At 39.1% G+C, this 23,555-nt stretch overlaps 1 protein-coding gene across 8 annotated transcripts in view; it reads right to left on the reverse strand.

Annotated features, from left to right (window-relative positions):
- Positions 1–23,555, reverse strand: part of ANKRD44 (ankyrin repeat domain 44) — a 313,326-nt gene that overhangs the window by 8,887 nt on the left and 280,884 nt on the right. For all 8 annotated transcript variants that reach the window (XM_073218499.1, XM_073218497.1, XM_073218502.1 and 5 more), the window contains 9 exons: positions 23,480–23,551; positions 14,918–15,119; positions 10,836–10,923; positions 9,327–9,444; positions 7,902–8,118; positions 4,444–4,531; positions 2,245–2,328; positions 1,056–1,201; positions 490–572 (listed from right to left, as the gene is read on the reverse strand). In XM_073218499.1, the coding sequence (XP_073074600.1) occupies positions 490–572; positions 1,056–1,201; positions 2,245–2,328; positions 4,444–4,531; positions 7,902–8,118; positions 9,327–9,444; positions 10,836–10,923; positions 14,918–15,119; positions 23,480–23,551 (1,098 nt within the window). The remainder of the gene's footprint in view (positions 1–489; positions 573–1,055; positions 1,202–2,244; positions 2,329–4,443; positions 4,532–7,901; positions 8,119–9,326; positions 9,445–10,835; positions 10,924–14,917; positions 15,120–23,479; positions 23,552–23,555) is intronic.

Here is a 23,555-nt window from a genome sequence, read left to right on the forward strand (position 1 = left end):
TTCATAGCCTTAGACTCAAGAATTTCACATTTAGGAATTTATTGTAAAAGAATGAGTAAGGATGTTTAAGAACAGATTTCTCCATAGTTAGCTTTATTTACAGTAACACATATCTGAAAATGAGCAAATGTCTAACAATAGAAGATGGGTTAAATAAAGGATGGTGTATTCCTAAGGGGAATACCACGCATCTTCTAAAACACGATACAACATAACATCTAAAAGAAGATATTCATAATACATGATTCAGTAAAAAAAGGTTTTAAAACAGTATGATCCCACCTTTGTAAAATCATACACACACACACATGCATATACATATATATATGTAAAATTTGTCTTTTACAGAAGCAGAAACCTTGAGCTACATGCAAACACAAAGCTATAAAAAAAAACACACAACCCATGATATACACTTCTGAGACAGAATTAGGTGGCATTATTATTATTACAACACTAAGTAACAGTGTTTCAAATTTATATACATACTTTACTACTAGCCAAATGTAAGGGTGTGTTCAAGTCCTTATCCTTTACAGTTAGATCAGCTTGGGCACTGTTCACCAAAATATCTATAGAAAAAGCCAAATGAGAGTTAGACTACATGTAAACTACATGCATTTTGATGAAGTTACTATACGAATAATAGCATATGTAAAATAGTATAGCTCACATAATCACATTTGATGTTTTTAAAGAAAAAAGGAGCAATTCATTGTCATATTTGTTCTATCCAAATCCAAGGTCTATAGGCATTACTTTTCATTGTCTTTACAGTTTTGTCATTTTCAGGTGAAATGATTCTGTTATCATATTTGGTTTCTAATGTTGAAAGATTTCACTGCTGAAAGGTTGGTTCACTGTGACAAGGTCCAACCAATAATCCAATTTAGGGGACTGAAGATGATTAGCAAGTGAAATCAAATGGCTAAAATAAAATGTTGGTCTTTTTTTTTTTACAAATATTTACCAAGAGAATAACTGATGTCTTGATTTCATGTGACTGTGGTTTTAGATAGACCCAAATGTGAAGTCCACATGCCACGTATACATACCCACAGCGCCTGCCTGCCCGTTCTCAGCAGCCATCATCAATGCTGTTTTCCCTGAATTATCTGCTGCATTCACCTCAGCGCTGTGTCTCAGAAGAAGCTGCAGGCACTCCACGTGATCAGCAAAGGCTGCTGCATGAAGGGGTGTCCTACCAATTTAAAGCAAATATGCTTTTAGCTTCCTTTCAATTTAACACACTCTCTTTTCTGTAAATGCCCAAGAAACACACATGCTGTATTGTCTTAGCGTTTTACAACTTCTCAGTTTACAGAGAAAAAGATCAGGCCCCTCTAAAGGCCATTCGGGGTAGATACTGAACAGTCACCTCTGTGAATGGCACCCTCTAGATTCGGGGAGTATAGGTGGCGGTCCTGATAATGAAATCAGCATCTTTACTGATTACTCTTGAGTCTCCAGTGACTTTGCTCTCATCTTTGATAAAGATACTTTCTAAATTAGGTCTTAAATTTGAAGATAGGTGGCTATTTAAATAAAAAATAAAGGTCATGTCATCTAATGTGGATAGCTGACCTCTTTGGGAGGACAACTGACATTATATTTCAAAATTAAAAACTATTGACCTTTCAACCAAGTAATTCTACTTCTAGGACTTTATTTCCTTGGCCATCTGATTAGACACATCACTGCATCATGCTTTAAAACAGCAAAAACATTGGAAAACTAAACTGCATCACTCTTTGAAATAGCAAAATATTAGAAAAAACTTAACTCCTTTTCAACAGAGGGCAGGTTGATTAAATTATAGTACATCCATTCAATAGATCAATACGAAGCTTTTAGAAGAATATGGTGAGTCAATGTGTTCTGGTATAGAAAGAACTCCAAGATATACTAAAAGCAGAGCATTGCACAGAATGTTCCCTTTGCATAAATGAGTATATTCATATATATTTTTATATATATTGTAGCTATATCTAGAAAATATTTGGGAGAATATAAAAATTTGGAAAGAACAATTTAAAGTGCTTTCTTAATGGAAGAGGCTGGGGTTTCTGGGCTAAGTGAGTAATTTCTTTTCATTATATACCCTTTATTATATTTAATTTTAAAAAGCCATGCTTATATATTACTTTTTCAATTAAAACAAACAAGTGTTTGGCTACTCTGCAACCACAAAGCAGAGACACAGGTTCATCAAGACAAGAGGCATGTTATCCTGGGATCACTTACCTGCCTTTGTCATCTCTACAATTGACAATACTGGAATCTATGGCCCCAAGAAGCAGTGATGCACAGTTCTCATGATCATTTATTCTAAAATGAAAATGGATTTTAAATGTTAAAATCTTCCTCTTTAAAAAATTATATATCCCCATCTATTCTATCTTCATGGGCACTGTATATTTCAAATTTAATGCATTTTTAAAATAATCTGATTCAAGTATCTATAGTCTATGTTCTGTTCAACTGATTCAATTAGACAATTTAGGTCATACATATAAACTTTATTTAAATTTCGTGAAGCAAGCATTCTCCACTCTCAAAAATTTGGAGAACTGCTTGCTTTCTGAAGTTTTAAATAAAGTTTATATCACTTAAATTGTCTTCTTTCATCATTTTAACAGTTTTGGCAATGAGGATAAGATCCGAAGCCGACTACTAACAGTCTACAGGATGAGACCCCCAGGCAAGGCCCCCACTGAACATTTTGGATTCACTGTTCTTGTGCGGACGTGGGCTGTGGGTAAGTCACTCTTGGATTTGAGCACTGCGCCCTTTCATGTAGCTCTCCAAACCAAACTATCAAACATTTTTTAGAGAAAGGGGGTTTATTAAAGTTTTCAGAAAGGTTTGGGGACCCGAGAAATGTTCCAAGACAGTTACACTAGGGAGCCCCTAGCAGATGGCAGCAGCTAAAGGAGTAACAGGCACCTGTGGTAAGCCCACGGGTGTGACCTTCTCTCAAGGGTTGTAGGTGAGTATATGCAGCCATTAGCCAGCTAACAAATGGTCTCCCTCCAGCAAGAACGATGAACCTGACATCATTTATGAACTATACACTGAGACCTGAAGAAGCAATGGCAACTGAGATTAACTTGCAGCACAATCTTTCTTCAAACCTCTTGCCTGGCCAGAAGTTGGCCAAAGGTGGGAGGATTGTCAAATTAGATCTCACATTAACCTTTGCTCTGGAGGCTGGGCATCACTAATCCTGGGAAACCACATCAGCAAAATGAAACTTAACTTTTAGATTTCTTGGAAATGTCACATCTGCTCATACGTCAGACTATCTAGGTAACCAATCCAATACCACCAAGTTATATGGGTGGTTGCTCTGTTACTATGCTACCTCAAATAAGGCCAGATATGTCATCCCAGCCAATCAGATATATTTATTCTTTCTCCTCTTGGTTCCCTATTCTTTATCATGTAAAAACTTCCTGCCTTCTATCCTGCTTTGCAGTTCTCTGAGCTCTTGAAAGTGGAGACTGCCTGCTTAATGAAGTGTAAAGTTTGCTGGTATCACTTCCACTGTTTCCTTTTTTTTTTAAACAGTTCTAACAGCACAAACTCTATAAGTCTCAGCATTTCTTCAAAACCCCCACATTTGGGAAGGAGAGACTGCATACCACTTAATCAAGACTTCATGTTAGCTGTTCTGGGGATACCAAAGTGAAAAAGACATAGTTCCTTCAGATTTAAAATCACTCCTACTCTTTATCCCTTACCCCTTCTCTACTGATCTATGTTATACGTCTACTATCTTTTCAGTGAAATGACCCAGCTTCATGTGAAGCCCAGAGACCATGCAAAGACAAAGCACTCCCAAAGCTCACTGACATCCTGGCAGAATGCACCCAGGTGTGCACGGACCCCAGGTGAACATGGGCCACAGGTGGCCATGACCAACCCCTTCACCCTCTGGCTGACCTTGGAAGTCTGGCTTACAGGCACTGTCTTCTCTGCATAATGGTTCACACTATGACATTGCAGCAAAAATTACATTTCCCAAAAAAGAACTCACAACATATGAAGAATGCAGTATTACAATATATGGAAAGCCTTCCTGGTATAAAATGTCTTTCTAATCATCTATAGGCATACTGTTGTTAACCCCAACTTATTTTTAGAATGTGGCAGAGGTCTTCACAGGTTGTATAATATGCCTCTCAGTCCACCCCTTCATTAATCCTCCTAAGGGGGTATGTGAGCCACCTTGGAACAATGGCCCTCTGCAAAAAAACTCCTGGTAAACCATTAATATAAGGACCACGCTTTGCTATCAGACCTATTTGCCTTCAGCAGCACAATGAAAGATATTGGTCTTATCTGTAATCTAAAAGCATTTTTCCATCCCTAAAAGGCAATTTTTCTATGCATAGTTAAAAGAATTAAAGCAACACCATTAACGTCCAGGATCCTACTTACATTGCACAGTGCAGTGGAGTAAAGGGATTACCAATAAATTTGCGAAAACATTTTTGCTCCAAAAGTACCTCTATACAGTTTTCATTACCTGCAAGGAATCAAAAGATTTTAGGGAGTTTCCAAGAAAGAAGCTTTGTCCAACATAATCTATTTTTTTCATTAAGTATTGAACTCTGGCTTATTAATTTTTCTGAATTGGTTGAATGTTCACTCTCCAATGAATAAAAGCAACAAAATGCCAAAACGTTATCTACTATGCTCACAGATGTTCTCAGACATAATGAACAAATCAAACAGTGAAAGAAAGCCATATGGTCTGGTCAAGAAAAGAGAAAGAAAAGATCTCATTTGCAAGCAGAATAGATTCAACTCCTGATAGATAGATGCCTAATGTAAGTATGCCTAAGTTTGTCCATATTTACAATAGGAAATTTCCCTTTCAGACATATGAATAGGTTCACTTACAACTGTGCATCTTGCAAAAAATGGGAGAAGATGTGATTGACAGAAAGTACTTTTTGAGATAATGTCAATAAAGGGCTTTGACTATAAAATACTACGTAAGTGTTTAAAATGGCACCATGACCAATTCCTGGCAAATGGTATATGTTCAGTAAGTACTTTTTTCAATAAGTAGATGAATGAATATGAGGAAGTATTTTCAACAAAATGACAAGTAGCTTCTAAATCAACTAAATTTGAGTAAAGTAAGGCCCCAACTCTGTCAGCTTACTTGTTATGTGATCTTAGATGACTCACTCTGTATCTGTGACCCTCCGTTTCTCATAAACAAAAATTGGACTAGTAATATCTGCCCCACCTATGCCAGAGGATGATGGGAACTTTACTTGATGAAAGACCTAAATGTAGCCTGTGAAGCACCATACAATTGTTAAGGCAAGAAGGCAATGCTATTTGGCTTTGGAATATAGATTGTTGTCCTAGAGCATCTTCTGGGTTGACCTCAGTGCTAAATTAGAGTTCCCTTGTAATCTACCTCAGGATGGCACAGTCTGGACAATTTAAGGTTTAAAATACAAATCAAACCTTCCTTTCACCTGCCAAGAGAAAAGGGGGAACTGCTTTTAGGAGGATAGAGAAACACAGAAAGTCATGAATATAAAAATCCTCTAGCTTTCTCAAGCTACACTGTTTAGTTTTCCACTATACCCAACCCTTACTCAAGTTGTCCCAGATATTTCAGCCCTTCTCTTAGTATATATCCCCCAAAAGACTTAGCTTTGCATACCATTTATGCATACCATTCCTTGGAGACTATATCAATCCCAACCTAAGGGTCTCTGCAGGTAGGATATGGAAAGTAGTTGAAAAATACTTCCAGTATTTCAGAGTGCTCAGCAAAGGGAATTCTGGGAATATGGGGGTTTGAACCTCAGACCTGTAACACTGCACTAGAAGGGTAAATTGCTTGGCAGAGGACTGCTCTTCTACCCTGCTTGTACCTGGAGAGGCCTAAGAGCACAGACCTGCCATCCCCAGCCCACCCCACTCCAGGGGAGAGGATGTGGTCTGTGGTGGGTCTGCCACCACCATGATAATCAATACTCCTACTGTGTATTTTCCCCTTTCTGTGGGTTTCCCGGTGCCAGAGAGATCTCACACCTTGACCCAAGTGAGGGGTTGGAAGCCCTTACCCATTACTAGGCCCCCAACACTCTAAAATCTCAAACCTCCAATGGCAGGGAGGGCACAAAACTAGGCTGAATAAGTAGAAAATTTGGCTGTTCATTGAGCTCAGAACCAATGAAAAAAGGAGGAATGTAATGAAAACATCAAACGTCTTAAATCAATAGAATTAGAGCAGCTAAAAAAACTTTCTGGACCTAATAATATAGTTTCTGAGTGAAAATTGTAATAGAAGAATTGAAAATGGAAAAATAAAATCATATAGAAGCAGAGCAAGAAATACATGGGAAAATATCCATATAAACCTAGGGATGGAGACATTTTAAGCAAGACTGGAAACCTAGATATCACAAACGAGAAATCCTGCAGATTCAAGTACATGAAAGTTCAAAATCTCTGCATGGAAAAAAGAGATCCCAAAGAAAGAACAAAGACAAAGGTGTAGGCCTAGGGAAGGCATTTGCAGCTACATACAGAAGGTTCTCATCTTTAAGACAGGGTGCTCCTACAAATGTATGAGAAAACACAGACAACTCAATAGGAAAAAATGAGCACTGGATGGAAAGGTAATTTCCAGAAGAAAAAACACAAATACATAAACAGATACACTATTAAACAGGAAAATACAAGTAAAACAATAAGATAGCTTTTTTTGTCTTTCAAATTGAAAAAATAAAAAAGATATCATCTTGGCCTGCCAAAGGGTTGGAAAAATACGAAGTTTTACATATATGTTTGGTGGAGTAATAAATCATAATATTCTTTTTCAAAATAATACAGCATAATTTATTTAAAGTAAAAAAATATACCATCCTCTTTTTATCAATAATTTTATTTCTGAAAACTTATCTGACAGACTTTAAGATACCACAATATGAATATATACTGCAGCATTATTTATAATAGGACAAAAACCTGAAAACAATCTGATGTTTATCAATAGGGATCTGGTTGAATAAATGAAAAATTCTGGTATACACACTCACACACATCTATATGTATCTAGCTATCTGCTATGAAATATACAACTATTAAAAAAGATCAGTGTATATTGATACATCATGACTTATAAAGATATCTGCAAATGAATGTTAAGTAAACAATAACAAAAAGTTAAAAAGTGATATCTGTTAATTATTTTAGTCTTAAAAAACATGCTTCATGTAATTGTAGATTAATGATACCAAAATAAAATAAAATAAATAAATAAAAAAACAAAAAACATTCACATACATTTGTATTTATTTATATTTTCAAGGGAAAATTATGAAAGATACACACCAAGTTACATCAGAAAGTGAGTTTGGAAACAGAGACTTAATTTTACTTTAGACACTTCAGTATTTTTGAAATGTTACAATTCGCATGCATTTTCTGTTTTACTCAAGTGAAACAACAAATTTAAAATCTCAATAACAAACCCAACTTAATGGGAGATATTAGACATAAAAAAGAAATGCCAAAAATAAATCATACATCTACTAGTAGTCCATTGTGACTGATTGTTATATCATATTACATTTTCTGTTTTTAGCTGCATTACCTTCATTCCTTGTAGGATCTCTGGTTACCTATGTAGATCAGAAACCCTGATTAAAACTCGTTGTATCAGTTCATTAGTAGTTTTGATTCAGTTACATGTTACTGATTAACAAGAGGGGGAGGGTAAATTTTTTTTTAATGTTATCTTCAATACAGAAATATTGGAAACCATGGTTTATAACATTATGCTATGTTCTAACCTCCACTGACATCACAGTGGTGCTAGGGTGGGGAGTCCATTGGAAGCAGTCAAATAACAATCAACTCACCATTGTAACAAGCCCAGTGCAGTGGGGTGTAGCCCTGGTTATCTTTGAAAGAACAGTCATCCTCAGAAAGTGCCATCTGGAGCAGCTCACTTAGCCATGTGGCATGGCCCCGAGCAGCAGCATAGTGCAAGGGTGTCCTCCCTCTGGAATCTTTACAGAGAATCGACACTTCTTGTTCCAGCAGCATTTGCACACATTCTTCGTGTCCTGTCATAATCTGATGTATTTCAATTAAAGACACAAAACAATTCTCAGAAGGGCAGAAGACTCAGGAGGCTAAGTGAGGCTGGGCTCAGGGTAAGTGCACATACGCCTGAGCCTTAAGGGAAGTGGACTCTGTCCGCTTCAGAGGAGAGAGGCAGGATGAACCCAGCCAGATTCTTAACAGAAAAGTCCGTGTGAACACAGGCAGTTTAGAAACATCTCTGGTCTCTACAAACACAACCCTGAGAGGTATCATGATATAATGCAAAACATCAGCTTTAGAATCAGAAAGATGTGAATTAAATCTTGGCTCTCTCTTGTGAAACTTGGACAAGTCCATTTGCCTCTTTGTGCCTCATTTAATCCACCTGTCAACGGGGAGAATAATAATGATCTCATAGGTTGTTCTGAGAACTAATGAAATAAAGACTCCCAGTCTGTTCACAGCCTAGAGGTGTTCAGTAGCATGCCCAAATAGCAATTCTATGATTTCTGCTTTTGTTTCATTTACTTTATTTGACATGCTTTAAAAAACAATTTAGCAGATGTGTATAAAGAATTGTCCACAGGATACATATTTCAGGTGGACAACTGTCACATGATACATATTTCAGGGGAATGGGCCAAAATCTGTAATTATATCAATTAGAAAGAGCATGGCTACTCAAAACTAGGTAACAATTGGAGTAAATTCTGATATCTACACAAAATAATGAGCAGAAAAACATTTAGTGACATGGAAAAAGCTCCTTGATATACTACAGAAAAAAAGCAAGTTCCAAATAGCATCTCTGGTATTCTCTCTTTTTAAAATTTAAAACAAATCTATTTACAAAAAAAAAGATTGGTGATATTTATATCACAAAATGGTTATCTCCAGGAGGTAGGATTACTGGTGATGGTGATTTTCTTCTTTGTGCTTTTGAAAAATATTTTGCCAAAATTTTCTATGACAGACATGTACTCAGAAAGCAAAACCAATTCTAACAACAGTAGGTGTTCATGTATTTATTATCACAGTCTAACATGAAATGTCAAGAATAGGACCTAAGAGTAACTGCCATTATTTTACCCTTGCAAAAGATTTTGTAATTTCTTTTGACTGACTTGAGGTTAATTGGTTACCTTAGGAAACAATCCTTCTACTAAAAATTCATATGATGAAAGAGGAAACAAGTCACTACATAACTGCTTGACTAAAGCTGAGAAAGATGTCCATACCCCTCTGTGTAAAGCTGTACAGCCCGTGATGTCAACAGCATCTACGTTTGCTTCCTTTTCCAGTAACAACGAAACAGCATCAATGTGTCCATACGCTACTGCAAGCATCAGTGGGGTTCTAGAGAGAGATAAATTAGGCTTTTAAACAGCTTAAAAAAAAAACACCTCATACAACACTCCCTTGTCCTCTCCCTCTCTCTGTCTCTTTCTCTCTCAATCTGTCCTTCTCTTCCCCCAACAATCGCTTAATACTTTCCGAGCATCCCCAGTTTGCTATATGCTGTATTGGAACAAGCTATCTGCCTCTAATGGCCACATCGAATGATCAACATGGGTAGGACAGGGGAAGATGCCTTCTCAAAATGTTCATGTTTATCCCATCGTTTTCAAAACTATGTAGATATTAGATATTCAAAACATACTAGATGTCAGTTGAGTAGGGAGTGTGTGCATGTAAGAGACCCTCTTGCTTCTATCACCGCAACTCTTTCTTAGTTTTCTATGTTGGACTTCTGCTCAAGATTTTCTTTGAACGAAGTTTCATCGCTTTAAAGAAAAGTCTGATACGTCTAGAGGGAAAAGCTGGGACCCAGAAGGTGGGACCCAGAAGGTGGCTTCCACGCTAACTCATGTATCTGGGGTAAGTCACTAGTGTTTTCAGCTTTGCATTTCCTATTCATAAGAGAAACTGGGTGGGGGAAATGGGCTAACCGATGGAAAACACTTCGGAAAAACAAACTCAGGAAGGATAAAAATATAAAGGATTTTTGTGATAGAGATAACTTCTTGAGGTTTGTCTTACTGCCATTATTAATTTTTAAAAAAAGGGAAGGCAGCAGCTTCAGAAAAGGATAAATATGGATAGAATGTAGGAACAAATTAAAGGAAGGCCAGGACACAGGGCCACAGGCATGAAAAGCTGGTGATGGTGATTTCATTGCATGCCAGTCACGAGAGAATGCTAATTTAACGACGACACATTTCTCAGGGACAATACATATTAGAATTAGCTCACATTCAATGCCACCACTCAAATTGACTACAGGAATAACGCTCACATTTTGTAGACCACTGCATTCAGCTCATTCTCAGCAACCTTCCATTTATGTATCTCAGGAGGAAATTGTGTGGACTGGAGTAGAGACAATATATTGCTGTTGCTGTTCTGTTTTTGGTTTTAAAAATTACCTTAAATGTATTACCAGTGGTGAAATATGCATGGAGTTTAATGTATGCTTGAAAGGAAATGATTAGCAGAGGACTGACAGCTAAATACTACAGGCAAGGGTTTCATGAAAGTGGAGGTACATCGTATTTTGATTGATTCTTTTTTCTATACGTGTGTTTCTCGGGTATATACCTCTCTCCAGACTCTAGGGCTTTCAGCCATGAATTTCATCCAAATATAATCCCCGAACCTAGGATTCAGCAATAGGCCTCCTGACCAACTGACCAATCACCTGTTCTGACTGAAATGTCGCCCTCAAGGCGAAGTGTGAGAACACTTACTGTCCTTTGGCATCTTTCACGTCAACCACTTCTGGGCTGTCTGCAATTTCTAGTAATAGCCGCAAACACAGTGTGTGACCATTAATTACTGAAAAAGAAAATAATGGGCATTGTTTTAACAAACCAACACTACACATATCCCTCCAACGTGAAATTTATTTAAACTCCAAATCAGCCGATTTCAATTGTTGCAGGCAGCTACCCCCAGGTTTCCAGTGCACGCTAGCTGTGGGGCACATCATGTGCTGATGTTTACTTACCAAGCCATCTTCCCCATTCTTCCTATTTGAGTGCTTTGATCCTCACCTAGCTTTTTCCTGGTTCCTGCATAGACGTTTTTTTCCCTTAAACTTGACATCCTTTGTTATCTCCTCATACGGGACTGATGAGCTCTCCCGTTTGCCAGTCATCATTTATGTTTCTCTAAGAGTCACCCAGTTCTATGTAATTGCATGTCCAGGCTGCCTCCAGCCCTTTTTTGAAAAAAAAAAAAAAAGGAAGAAGGGAGAGGAAGGGAAAGAAGGAAGCAGGAACAGGAAGGGAAGAGGAGAGAGGAGAGAAGGCGAAGGAAGGAAGGGGAGGAGAGGAGAGGGGAGCCGAGGAGGGCGGCAGGGGAGCCGGGGGCAGGCCCTGCCTCTTCCATTTTCCCACCTCCCCACCCCGGCTCATTCTACATACTGAGGTAGACATTTGAACAACAGTTCTGACTGATAAGTGGTGATTTAAAGCAAAACCTCAAGGTGGAAGGGTGTGCACGATCCATCGGCTCACTGTCATGCTTGACTGGCACCCTCAGGAGACTCACAGAGGGGTCCACAAAGCAGGAGGACTCCTCTGTCCCAGAGGTTCCCCAAACCACAGCCCGCTGCTCGTCTTCCAGAGTCTCCAGCAAGCTGGGACTGTGCTCTGGGGGCCACCCACTCTCCTGCCCGCTCTGTCTGACTGGGACACCCTTTTGTCCCCTTCCCAGGGGCTTCTCACCTTGCTCCTCTTCACCCAGTGACCAGTGCGGGCTGCCAATAGGCAGTAAATGTGACCCTAATCCTCTGTTGGTCTTGACTAGCTGGGGCAGAATACATGGCCATGTCTGCGTACACAGCGGGCAAGATGCATCCTTAGAAGTGGTGGTGCCAGGGGGCAGGGGAAGCAAACCTCCCATGATGATAATCGCCTGGGGGAAGGGACTACCCTCAGGCTTGCTGAATGGAACCCACAGCCTTACAAAAGACGGGCTTTCTCCCAGGGAGCAGGAAGAGAACAAATACATTTAAAATTCCATATGTGACCTTCCCTCCTCTCTGAACAGCGAGAACACATAAAATACAGTGCATTCACCTTGTTATGGATGTGGAGAGAGACAGGAAGAGATGCAGCTATGTTAGATTGTTAAAGACTCTTCTAAGAACTGCGTTTTACAGCCCTTTTCATTGCATGCCGTCACGAGAGAATGCTAATTTAACGACGACACATTTCTCAGGGACAATACATATTAGAATTAGCTCACATTCAACGCCACCACTCAAATTGACTACAGGAATAACGCTCACATTTTGTAGACCACTGCATTCAGCTCATTCTCAGCAACCTTCCATTTATGTATCTCAGGAGGAAATTGTGTGGACTGGAGTAGAGACAATATATTGTTGTTGCTGTTCTGTTTTTGGTTTTAAAAATTACCTTAAATGTATTACCAGTGGTGAAATATGCATGGAGTTTAATGTATGCTTGAAAGGAAATGATTAGCAGAGGACTGACAGCTAAATACTACAGGCAAGGGTTTCATGAAAGTGGAGGTACATCGTATTTTGACTGATTCTTTTTTCTATATTGATTTGAGATTCTTTAAATACTCATAATCATTCCAAAGATGTTTGGTTTTTGGCTAAATAGGAAAAGGGAGAAGTTGGTATCACTCACCCAGTATGCTGGAGAGGAAACCAATTTCTACAGTATCACTTTTTTTGGTGGGGGCCAGGGGTGTACAGTAGCTTTTTGAACTTAGCTAATGGCCCTTGGGTAAAAATAATTACCTTTTATTGTAAAAGTGTAGATAAACTAAAATTATTGTTGGCTTCCCACGTACTACATTTTTTCCAATTGTCTTCTAGCAAAACAATGCTAACGTTGTGTTTAGCTGTGCCCTGCCAAGTCAAGCTTTCTCTCAGACTAGCTCAGCCCCTCTCTGGCTATGAGTGACAACCATTTTCATGCCACTTCAGGACCACAACTGTCACTGCAACTCTTGGTGCCAAAATTTCTAAAATCCATCCTGGCTTCTGGTCCTCACAGTACTTTCCAGGATTTAAACAAAAAAGGTGGCCTCTCAAATGAGTTGGAAAAGACTATGGATAAGCAGATTCTCAAAGCAAGGGCTAATCCATCCATACAACATTTTGTGGAAAACAGCCCAATTGACAGCTTGCATCTTTTTAAAGAATGTCAAGACAGAAACCCAAAAGGAGTAAGTCTTCTCAACCACTAGGGGGCTCCATTTGACCACAACCTATATCAGTGGCAAATGAGTGACGATTATTCTTCACTGTTTACCCATTTACAAAGGCGATTTTCCACAATCAAAATAGGCCCATTGTAGTTGTCAGGAAGCACATGGTAACTAAAGCAGGGCCCTTGCCTTAATAACAGGCAACTACTCTTTCAAAATGAGAACTAAATTTGAACTTTATAATACCAAGAACAACTGGAATACCAAGCTTTATAACAATAATAATACCAAGAACAAAAAGACTAATTTTTAATTTAACTATACCAACAATTGCTGACTTCATGGCTAAAGTTCCTCTAGGAACAATCATTTCCAGATAATTAGGCAACACAATGTTTCCTCAAATCTCCATATTGCTTTCCTCAGTGGTTTGGAAATTCAGGGATGTGAATGGAAATACTTCAACAAGGTCTAACATTCCAAGAAAGTTTTCCCAAGTAAGAAGAATCATAGTCTTTTGAAGACTATCTTCACTCTGTGGCTTCCTCAATACATCCATTATTTCACAATGTGAGTAAAACACTTATTTCTCTTTATAAGACATCTACTGTGCTGATCAAAGGCCAATATCATGGAATTCTTGACCCCAAGGGAATTTATGCATTAGCTGAGTTGAAGACTCTTTCATAATACCTTTATATCTGTATGTCCAAAGTGTCTCGACAGTTTTGTTTTATGTATGGAGAAAAAAATCCCCAAAAAAGCAAGTTACTTACTTCTTGATATATATACATTTCTGAAGAGTCTCTATTTTTACATCTGATGCATCAACAATCAGAGCAAAAGCTAAGGAGTGTCATTTAGGCTGGTGGAATCATGCACTGATTAGATTGCTGTCTGATTACTCCTTGTATGAAATAGCTATGAAATATCATTAATTTTATGCTTTAAAATGCTGTGCTTCAGATAACATAACTTATCTGACGATCACATTACACCTTGCCCTTTTTTCAGAAAGTTTTGTGATAGCCATTCGCCAAAGGTTCTGAATGCTCTTTTGAGTTATGAAGAATACCAGATGGAACATGGAGGAGGATTTTTAGGGCAGTATTTATAGTATAGGATATATACTATATTGTACATGATGTATTTAGTATAGGCTACTGTAAGAATGGACACTTGTCATTATACGTATGTCCAGTTTATAGAAAGTACAGCTCCAGAATGGACCCTAATGTCAGCTATGGGCTTTGGATAATTATGATGGGTCAGCGTAGGTCCATCAGTAATAAATGTACCATTTTGTAGAGGATATTGATAAAGGGGAAGGTTGGGCATGGGTGGGGAACAGTGAGTACATATAGGAAATCTCTTTTTCTTCCTCTCAATTTTGCTGTGAACCTAAAACTGCTCTAAAAAATAAAATAGTCTTTAAAGAAGGTCAAAGCCTGTCTGGCCAAAGAACACAAGTCATCTCTGAGTAGACAGTAAGTCAAAAGCATTTTGGAAGAGTGTAGGCATATTTGATGCAGAAAATCGACACAAAAAAATTGAGATGAAAGGAGACGCTGCCCTCCTTTACGCCCCACTGGTAAGTGGGCTGCAAAACGACGGCCACCAGATTCCCGACGCGACCTACCGGAGGCATGGAGTGGGGTTCTTTTGGTTACAGTGTCTTTCACGAAGATGGATGCACCCTGGTTGATAAGAGCCTCCACACATTCTGTGTGTCCCTTAAAGGCAGCCAGATCCAGAGCTGTGCGGCCTTTCTCATCCCTGATGTCCAAGTCCACCAGCGACTGCAGAAGGACTTCCAGGGCTTGATGGTGCCCATTATAGGCCTGCAAAGAAGAAACCAAGGACTCACATGCTTGCTCACCTCGAACCCCACAACAATCCACACGAGGGGCTGGGCCTCTAAGGTCACAGGCTGAGACCACTTCCAAAGAGCACATCACAAAGACACTTGGCAGAAATTCTGAAACACAGGCTAACCGGAGAGTTAGACTGAAAAATTATAATACACAAATGTCCCACTTACATATGAATTTCTTCACATTCCTTCTCTTTTGTCAAGTAATTTGACAAAAGGTACTAAAGGTGCTGTATCCATGTTCACATTTTTATCTATTGATCTCATGATGTAATACAGACTAGCAGCTGAATGAATTAATATATTCTTCTATTTGTCAGTTCAGTCCTAAACATGTTGACATAATCAGAATATTTTTTCAGGAAGACTTTTCTGTTAAACCTGGAGGAAAAAATTACTGGAAACATTGTAGACTTGGTCATTTAAGAGAGGCATATAGACCTTCTATTATAGGCCAACCTTTTAATTTCTAACCGTATGAACCTGGCAAGTTTCTTAATTTTATTTAAGAATTTGTTCCCTCATCTGTAAGATGAAAGCAATAAGAGCTGCCCTCTAAAGAAGACGAAAAGAGATAAAATGGCACACTTTGCATAATGTATTAGTTTATGCTGTCTCCTTTCTTCTTTATTTCTCCCAATAATTATAACAAAAACATAGAAATAATTATGGAAATCTATTCCACGTATCAGTGCCAAGTTCAGACCTATTATGATGTCCCATGCTATGTTAAGAGTCTTCTTACTTCTAAAACATAAAAGTGAAAGTCTGAAAGAAAATACCTTTAAGTGTATAAGGTAAAAAAAAAAATGTATATGAACACACAAATAAAGGGACATTGAAATAAAAAGGGATAAGGATATGGTAGCCGGGGGATAGGATGGGGGTAAGAAGTAAAGGAGATACAGAAAAACGTCTCCAGTGTCTTCAGCAGCCCGAGTCCCCTTAAGTCTATTGTGCTTTTTGTTTTTCTAACTGCACCGATTACCAAGGTACAACTTATTTGAAAAAAGGCTTAGCACAAACAAAAGACTGATTTCCTTAATATACAAAAAGCTCTTACAAACCATTTTAAACACTGGGAAAATGTGCAAAGGCATAAAAAGATAGCTCACGGAATTCTTAAGAAATTTAAAAGGCTAAGAAGTATATGAACAAAATTTGTAAACTTTTGAGGTACTATTTTTCAATTACCGATTTGCAATGATTGGTCATGTCCAGTATTAGTTACTAATGAAAAAGTATGCTCTGTTGGTTGGAGTATAGATCAATGTGACATTTGTGGAGGGTGATTTGACAAAATTTGTCAACAATTTTTTAAAAAACTAAGTTGCAGACTGTACATAAAACATGACCTTATTTATATAAAAAACAAATATATCTGGATATATACATGTCCTCTATGTATGTTTCTATATTCACAGAAAATTTTAGAAGGCATAAAAGAAACTATTAAAGGTGGTTACCTCTAGAAATGGGAAATAAAATAATGAGCATATTGGATTTATTTCACCTTACCTTTTTAAAAATCCTTTGAATTTTTTTCCTGAGTATATGCTAACAACAATATAACAAAAACTTGATTTAAAAGGACCCAAAGGATTTAAGAGTATTGACAGGAATTGTTTTAAAACATTCTCATCACATTATTTTTGTGAAAGACAATATCTTTATCTTTCACAAACTCATGGTTTTGTGACCATAATCATGGTTATTCTATGCTATATATTAGACATATTTATTATATATAATACATAGAATGACAACTTCATATGCTGATGAATCCCAAATTTATATCCCAGTTCTAACTTCTCCTTTACTTAGAGGCTGGTGTATTCAACTGCCTAGTGGTGTTTCCACCTAAATGTCTGATGAGCATCTCAAGCCTAACATGTCCTCCCAAACAAAATTCTTGATTTCCCTTCCAAAACTTGCTACATCTGCAGCCTTCCCCATCTCAGTAAATGGCAGCTTTATTCTTCTAGTTAGTTAGACTCCAAACCTTGGAGTCATCTTTATCTTTCCTCTTAAGCCCAGAGTTGTAGCCCTGCACAAAGGCTCTGGGACTTTAGGGCAAATGGATGCTGAAAAGTAACATCTGTCTCACTCACTCAGTTCCAGGCATATTAGGCACCCTGCCCCACCGTACACTTCCACCATGGTCAAATACAGGCATTTTCTCCTTTGGGCCATTGCATCTGTTTTTGCAAAAGGCAAGATTTCATTCTTTTTTCAACTGAGTAATACTCCATTGTATATATGTATCACATTTTCTTTATTCATTCATCTATTGGTGGACACTTACGTTGCTTCCATATTTTGGCTGTTTTAAATAATGTGGCAGTAAACACTGGGATACATATATATTTCCAAATCAGTGTTTTTGTTTTCTTTGGGTAAATACTCAGAAGTGGAATTACTGGGTCCTACAGTACTTTTATTTTTAATTTTTTGAGTAACTCCATACATGCTTTCCATAGTGGCTACACCAGTTTACATTCCAACCAACAGTGCAAGAGGGTTCCCTTTTCTCCACATTCTCAGCAACACTTGTTGTATCTTGTCTTTTTTATACTAACCACTGTGACAGGTGTGAGCTGATATGTCACACACAGTGGTTATAATTTGTATTTCCCTGATTAGCAATGTGGAGCACCTTTCATGAGTCTGTTGGCCATCTGTGCTTCTGCTTCAAACAGCATTTTGTCTGGAGGCTTCCCAGAGCCTATATAAAATAGCCCTATTAGCCACACTCAACACACTCCCAGATACTCTCCACCCCACTTATCTTGCTTTATTTTATCTTCATTGCACCTACTATCACTTGATATGTTACATCTCTACTGACTTGTTTGTCATCTATAATTGAAGGCATTTTATGTGTATGGTTCACCAGTGTACCCTAGAATCATGCGTGGCACAAAGGAGACACTCAACAGTTATTTGATGAATCAATGAATGAATATAGTGATTATTAGTAGTATCAGTGGTAGGAATGTGTTTTTAAATACCAACTATGTATTGAGGGCTCTCTAACTCTAGCATCAGATTTAGTCTTTGTAAACATCCTTTTTATAATTGAAAAAAACAGAACAAGTGATGTTAATTTGTCCAAGATCACTTAGCTAGTAAGTGTCAAAGTCAGGATTTGAAACCCAAAATCTGTGATGACTAAAATCTTTGCTTTTTAAGGCAACATCTTAAAATTTTCCCCAATAATTCTATTTAATTGACTTTCAAACAAAATACTTTTGTCTCTACATGTAACGTCACAGAGAGTCAAATAACAAATCAAATCAGAAACCTAAACCCCTCTCTAGAAGGCTTAACACAGGGGTAAAGTGACTTGACAGAGCTATGACTAAGAAGGTATATTCTGGGGCTAATTTCTAGACTCTTGTGCTTTTACTATATGCACTGCCTTTCTTGAGTCAGGAAAATAAACTCCTGTATGTCTACCTTTCTGATCTGTACTTGCTATGCAAACCACTACTGCATAGGATGGTAAGCCTTTAGGCTGACCTAAATTCTGAGGCAATAGCTAACTTTTATTGAGCACTTGCTGTGTATACCAAGCAGTACTGGACATTTAGCACCTCATTTAATTGTCACCAACAGTCCATGGCTTGACTAATGAAGACATAGAAGGGCAGAGATGTTATCTAAACTTCCCATGGTCACACAGCCTTATGCAATAGAGCTGGGATTCAAAGATGGAGCAGCCAGATCCCAGAGCCTGAGCTTTTCACACGCTCCTATGGAAATGGTGCAGTAAGGCCATAAGGTGTATGTTTCTTTAACTTATCTTATAGGAAATGTCAAACTTATACAAAGAAGAGAAGATAGTGTAAGGAGTTCTCTTATACCCATCACCCAGGTTCAGCCACTATCACCTCGGGCCCTAGGTGATTTTTAAGCCACCTCCGGAGCACCTTTCCCATAAAGGGTATGGTATAGGAATGTCTACACTGGACTATAAATCAGTCTGGGCTTGAGTCTGTGGCATTTGAAAACCAACATTTGCATAACACTTCCTCTTAGTTTAAATTGTAATGGTAGTAACTGATTCAGCTTATGTAGAAGTCCTGACTTTACATCAAAGGGAAATGATGCCAGTTACTATTATGAAAAAGATAGCAAACATTTTAATTTCTGTCAATATGATTCAGCCTAGGAAAACAGAATTAACAACTTATAAATTGCACGCATATCTACAATGCATAGAGGCTAATATATTTAGACTTACTAAAGAGAAGATGCAGGTCAAAGAAAAACACACTCAGGAAGGAAGCTGGTATGAAGGAATCAGCACTATTCAGAACAGCAGACTCGTATCAGAGGGCACTGAAGTCAGGTGCTGACTTAGGAATTCACCCCCCTATGAAAGATCCCTGCACTTTCCTTTACTCCTCACAGCAAAAATAAATCCACTAACACATGTTAAAAAGCTTAATATTAAAATAAAATGGAGTGAGCCTACTGGTAATTAGAAAGCTTCAAAATTTCAACACATACTTTACAACAGGCACTTGAAAATTCACTTAAAGACAGAATGGTTGAAAGCCCAGATTTACCCATAGAAGTCTCCTCATTTCTTCCTCTAGTCTAGCTTGCAGCTCATGAATTTTAGTATGCATAAGTATTCCTACACAGAATTGGAGATATAAAACTATGTATAAAACTAAACTTCAAGGACAATTTAAGGGGAATAATGAAGGTAACTGATTATACAGGAATTTTCATTTCCCTTCACACTTTAGAGCTTAACCCTAGCAACAAACTACTATATCATAATGAAATTCTATTTTATGCTTAAATGTGTCTTGAGGCAGTTACATGGGTCTTAGAGTATACAAAAAAATAAACAATAAGGCTTTAAACACTCTGAAAGAGACTGAAATAGCCAGGAAATTTCTCATGTCAGCAATACATTATAAAAATTGTCCTGTTTCTCTCTCTCTTTGTATCCGAAACTAGGTGTTTAGTAATTTCACAAATAATTTCTGAAATAACTAAAGGAGAAAGCAATCACACAAGAGAACAAATACCCTCATTCAAAAAGCATATAATATCTTGGCTTTCAATAAACAAACCAGTTTAGCAATCAAACATTTTAAATCTGTTTTATGAAATATCTTTAAAAAATCTCATTAAGTGCCCTAAATATTTATTTGAAAATTTTGGATAGGAACTGAGGACCACACAGGGAGAGAATTTGGGATTGCAAGAGAATCTATGACACAAATGGTCCATGTGGAAATTTCCACACCGGCAGACTTTCATTTGCATAGTCCTGCTTCTTGGTTTAATTTTTTCAAGTGGATGAAATGCTTATGACATTCCCGGGGACAATAACCATTGGGGCTTGAATCATTCAGCCAGAAAACTCAAGGCAGGTGGGGTTTCTTGTGACAGTCATTGTTTGGGGACATCTGGTTCTATTTTGTTGCTAGAATGCTTGGAGGGAAGAATTAAGGTGCCTTGGGTTTTTATCAAAATAATTGCTACAGAAGACCCTGGAGAGGGTGGCGGGCACACTTGGAGGGTTCTTGAAGCAAATAATATATATATTTTTAATTTAGCATTTAGAAGGCAAGAATAAGATAGTTTCAGAATTAATCTACTGCTGTCACCCTAGTCAAAGCCTCACCCTCGCCATCACACCGCCACCACCATCATTTGCTTGTCTTGCTTCTGCTTTTGTTCCCTTACACATTAAACACAGAAGCTAAAGTGAGCCTTCAAAAAGCAAAATTCTTATCATATTATCTATCTCCTGAAAATGCTCCAAATGGATTCCTACTTGGCTCAGAGTAAGAGTCGAAACTCTTACAGTGGAGTTCGTGGCCCTCCCACTGGCTCCCCATTCCCTCCGTGACATGTCAGACCTGGTCCCCTACCATCCTCACCTCACCAGTCTGCTCCAGCCATGGTGGCCTCCTTCAGTTCTGGAACATGCCATGCATGCTCTTACCGCAGGGACTCTGCCCTTCTGCCCAGGACACTCTCCATCAGGTACCAACATGGCTAGCTCTTAAGGTCCTGGTACAAATGTAAGCATCTATGCTATGTGGAACAGTGCCTGTCTGCAACCTCAGTGCTCTAAGTCAGTGACCGTGTTTGTAGTGCTCACAGCAATTCTTATCACCTGTCATGCTCTATATTTACTTGCCTATTGTCTCTCCTAGACTGGGAATTGCAAAGCCAGCGGGTGGGTTCTTATTTCCTACAATCTCTCCAGCTCCCAGAACAGAGCTTAGCATGTACGCAGCTAGTAAATGTCAGAAGAAAGAACGACATTAACGTTAGTCACAGTGAGCATGAAGCTAGCTGACCGCACGTATGTGCAGGCACTGTTCTAACTGCTTGTACGCATTAACTCGTGTCATCCCCACAACGGCTCTGTGATAGGGGTACTGTTATTCTCCCCACTTTATGGGTGGGGAAACTGAGACACAAGAGGTTAGGAACCTGACCAAGATCACACAATTAACATACAAATTAACAAATTGGAAAGGGTTTGGGGATCCTTAACTAATGTATGCCTTTTAATTTACAGGTGAGAAAACCACATCCAGGTGAGTTGCTAATGAGAAGACTGGGACCAAGACCTTCTCTGCGTGTACTTCCTAGGCCCCTGCCAGCTGCAGGACTGCCAAAGTCTGGCTACCTCCAGTGACACCACGGCAGCCTGTCCTTACGTGCCTGGAAAGTGACAGAGCTTGGCAGGGTGCCCGGCACACAGACAGCACTCCACAATAATTTTTGGGAAAAAATGAGTAAGAGATAATAGAATTTCTGAAAGTTAAGAAAATCTCTTCTCCGGTTACTAGCAGGCTCTTCAATGCCATCAACCCCACTTTGAAAGGACATGAAAATTCTCTCTGAAATAACCTTCCCAACAGGCCTCCCAAGGGGCAGCCGGTGCTGTTTGTGAACCCCCAGCTTGGGGACTGGCCCAGGCACAGCAGGTGGGTGGGCAGAGCTGCTAGGGAGCGTCCTTTAGAGCAACCTGCACTAGGGCAAATTGGTGTGAAGCTTTCTGTACACAAATATCCCACTAGCCACCCATCTTTTCCCCCCGCCAGTCCATCTCCAGAACAAAGATTGATGCATATTTTAGCCTGATTTCACTAGACTCAAAATGAGTGTGTATCAGAGGGTGTGTCTGTGGGTGTGGATGCCTGTGGGTGTGGCAGAGGGTGTGTCTGGGTGTATCCATGGGTGTGTCCTGGGTGTGGCAGAGGGAGGTGAGTGGGGTGTCAGCAGACATGTTGGTGAGTGTGTGGGTAGTGTGTGGCAATGAAGGGAGGGCTCCCTGCAGTGTGAGTGGCTCATCCCAGTCTTCCTGGCCGGCCTCCTGCCCTCTCACGTTGCCCAGACACTTAATAAACACTAGTCTCTACTCTCCAGTTCAGCTTTTCCTCAGAATGACACTGAAGAAGTGCTGATGTGTGCACGGTAATGAAATGTCACGACAGTTAAACAGAGACCCAGGCCCTTATCACCCCGCAGCCTCTGGGGCATCTAAACACCACCTCTGTGGCTGTGGCCGGAGCAGAGGGCTCACCCACCAGCAGCCCGCTGGCCAGGGAGTCTGCTGGGTGTGGCTGCCAGTGCTACGGATTCTCAGGGAACAGCTGCTGATCACCATAGGACCCTGAGGTAGAGTGGGGGTGAGCTTCCCAGCTCACACCCCCCCCCCCAGGGGAGCTCGGGGGTGCTGCCTTTTCCTTCAAGTACTGAGCCGCGGAAAGGCGGCTTTCCTGGTAACAGAAGAACTCTTCCCTCCCCCCAGATCTCACCCAGTGCAAGAATCAGAGCCTGACTCTTCCTCTGAGACCCCGACGTCAAGCCCAGGGAGAACAGAGTTGCAGCGATGCACAGGTTTGTTCATCTTGCTCTCACAGGTCTGTGTTTAAATACCTCACAAGTTTTTATTTGTGACACTTGATTATCTATAGGATGAATACTTGTGTATTATTGTCTATAACCAAATCTCTAAAACCAAAATGTTTTCTTCAAATTTCCCTAGTTGATTGATTTTACTAGTAGATATACTAATGATGATTTTAAAGATTGTTAAAGTTTATAACAGTCATTTTATGACACTCAGGGTAAGCAATGTGTCTAAGGTCACCAGCAGGTGAGGCTGGGATTGGGATTTGAGACAGTCTTTCTCTCCACACCCTGCACCACAGGATCCATGTACTGTTTTCATTATTAGTTACTGCTGCATTCACTATGCTTTTTTTAAGAGCAGTTTAGTTTTAGCAACACTTAGGTTCTTTCTGTAACACAGAGAGCTGCCCACAGCATCTGACTCACAGCTAAATGGAGCGGACTCTTGGTAGCACCGGAATCTGATTCTTCAAAACCACTGTTGGTTCTTTCTAAAAGCTGT

The sequence above is a fragment of the Manis javanica genome, chromosome 12, assembly GCF_040802235.1.
Source record: "Manis javanica isolate MJ-LG chromosome 12, MJ_LKY, whole genome shotgun sequence".
NCBI lineage: Eukaryota > Metazoa > Chordata > Mammalia > Pholidota > Manidae > Manis > Manis javanica.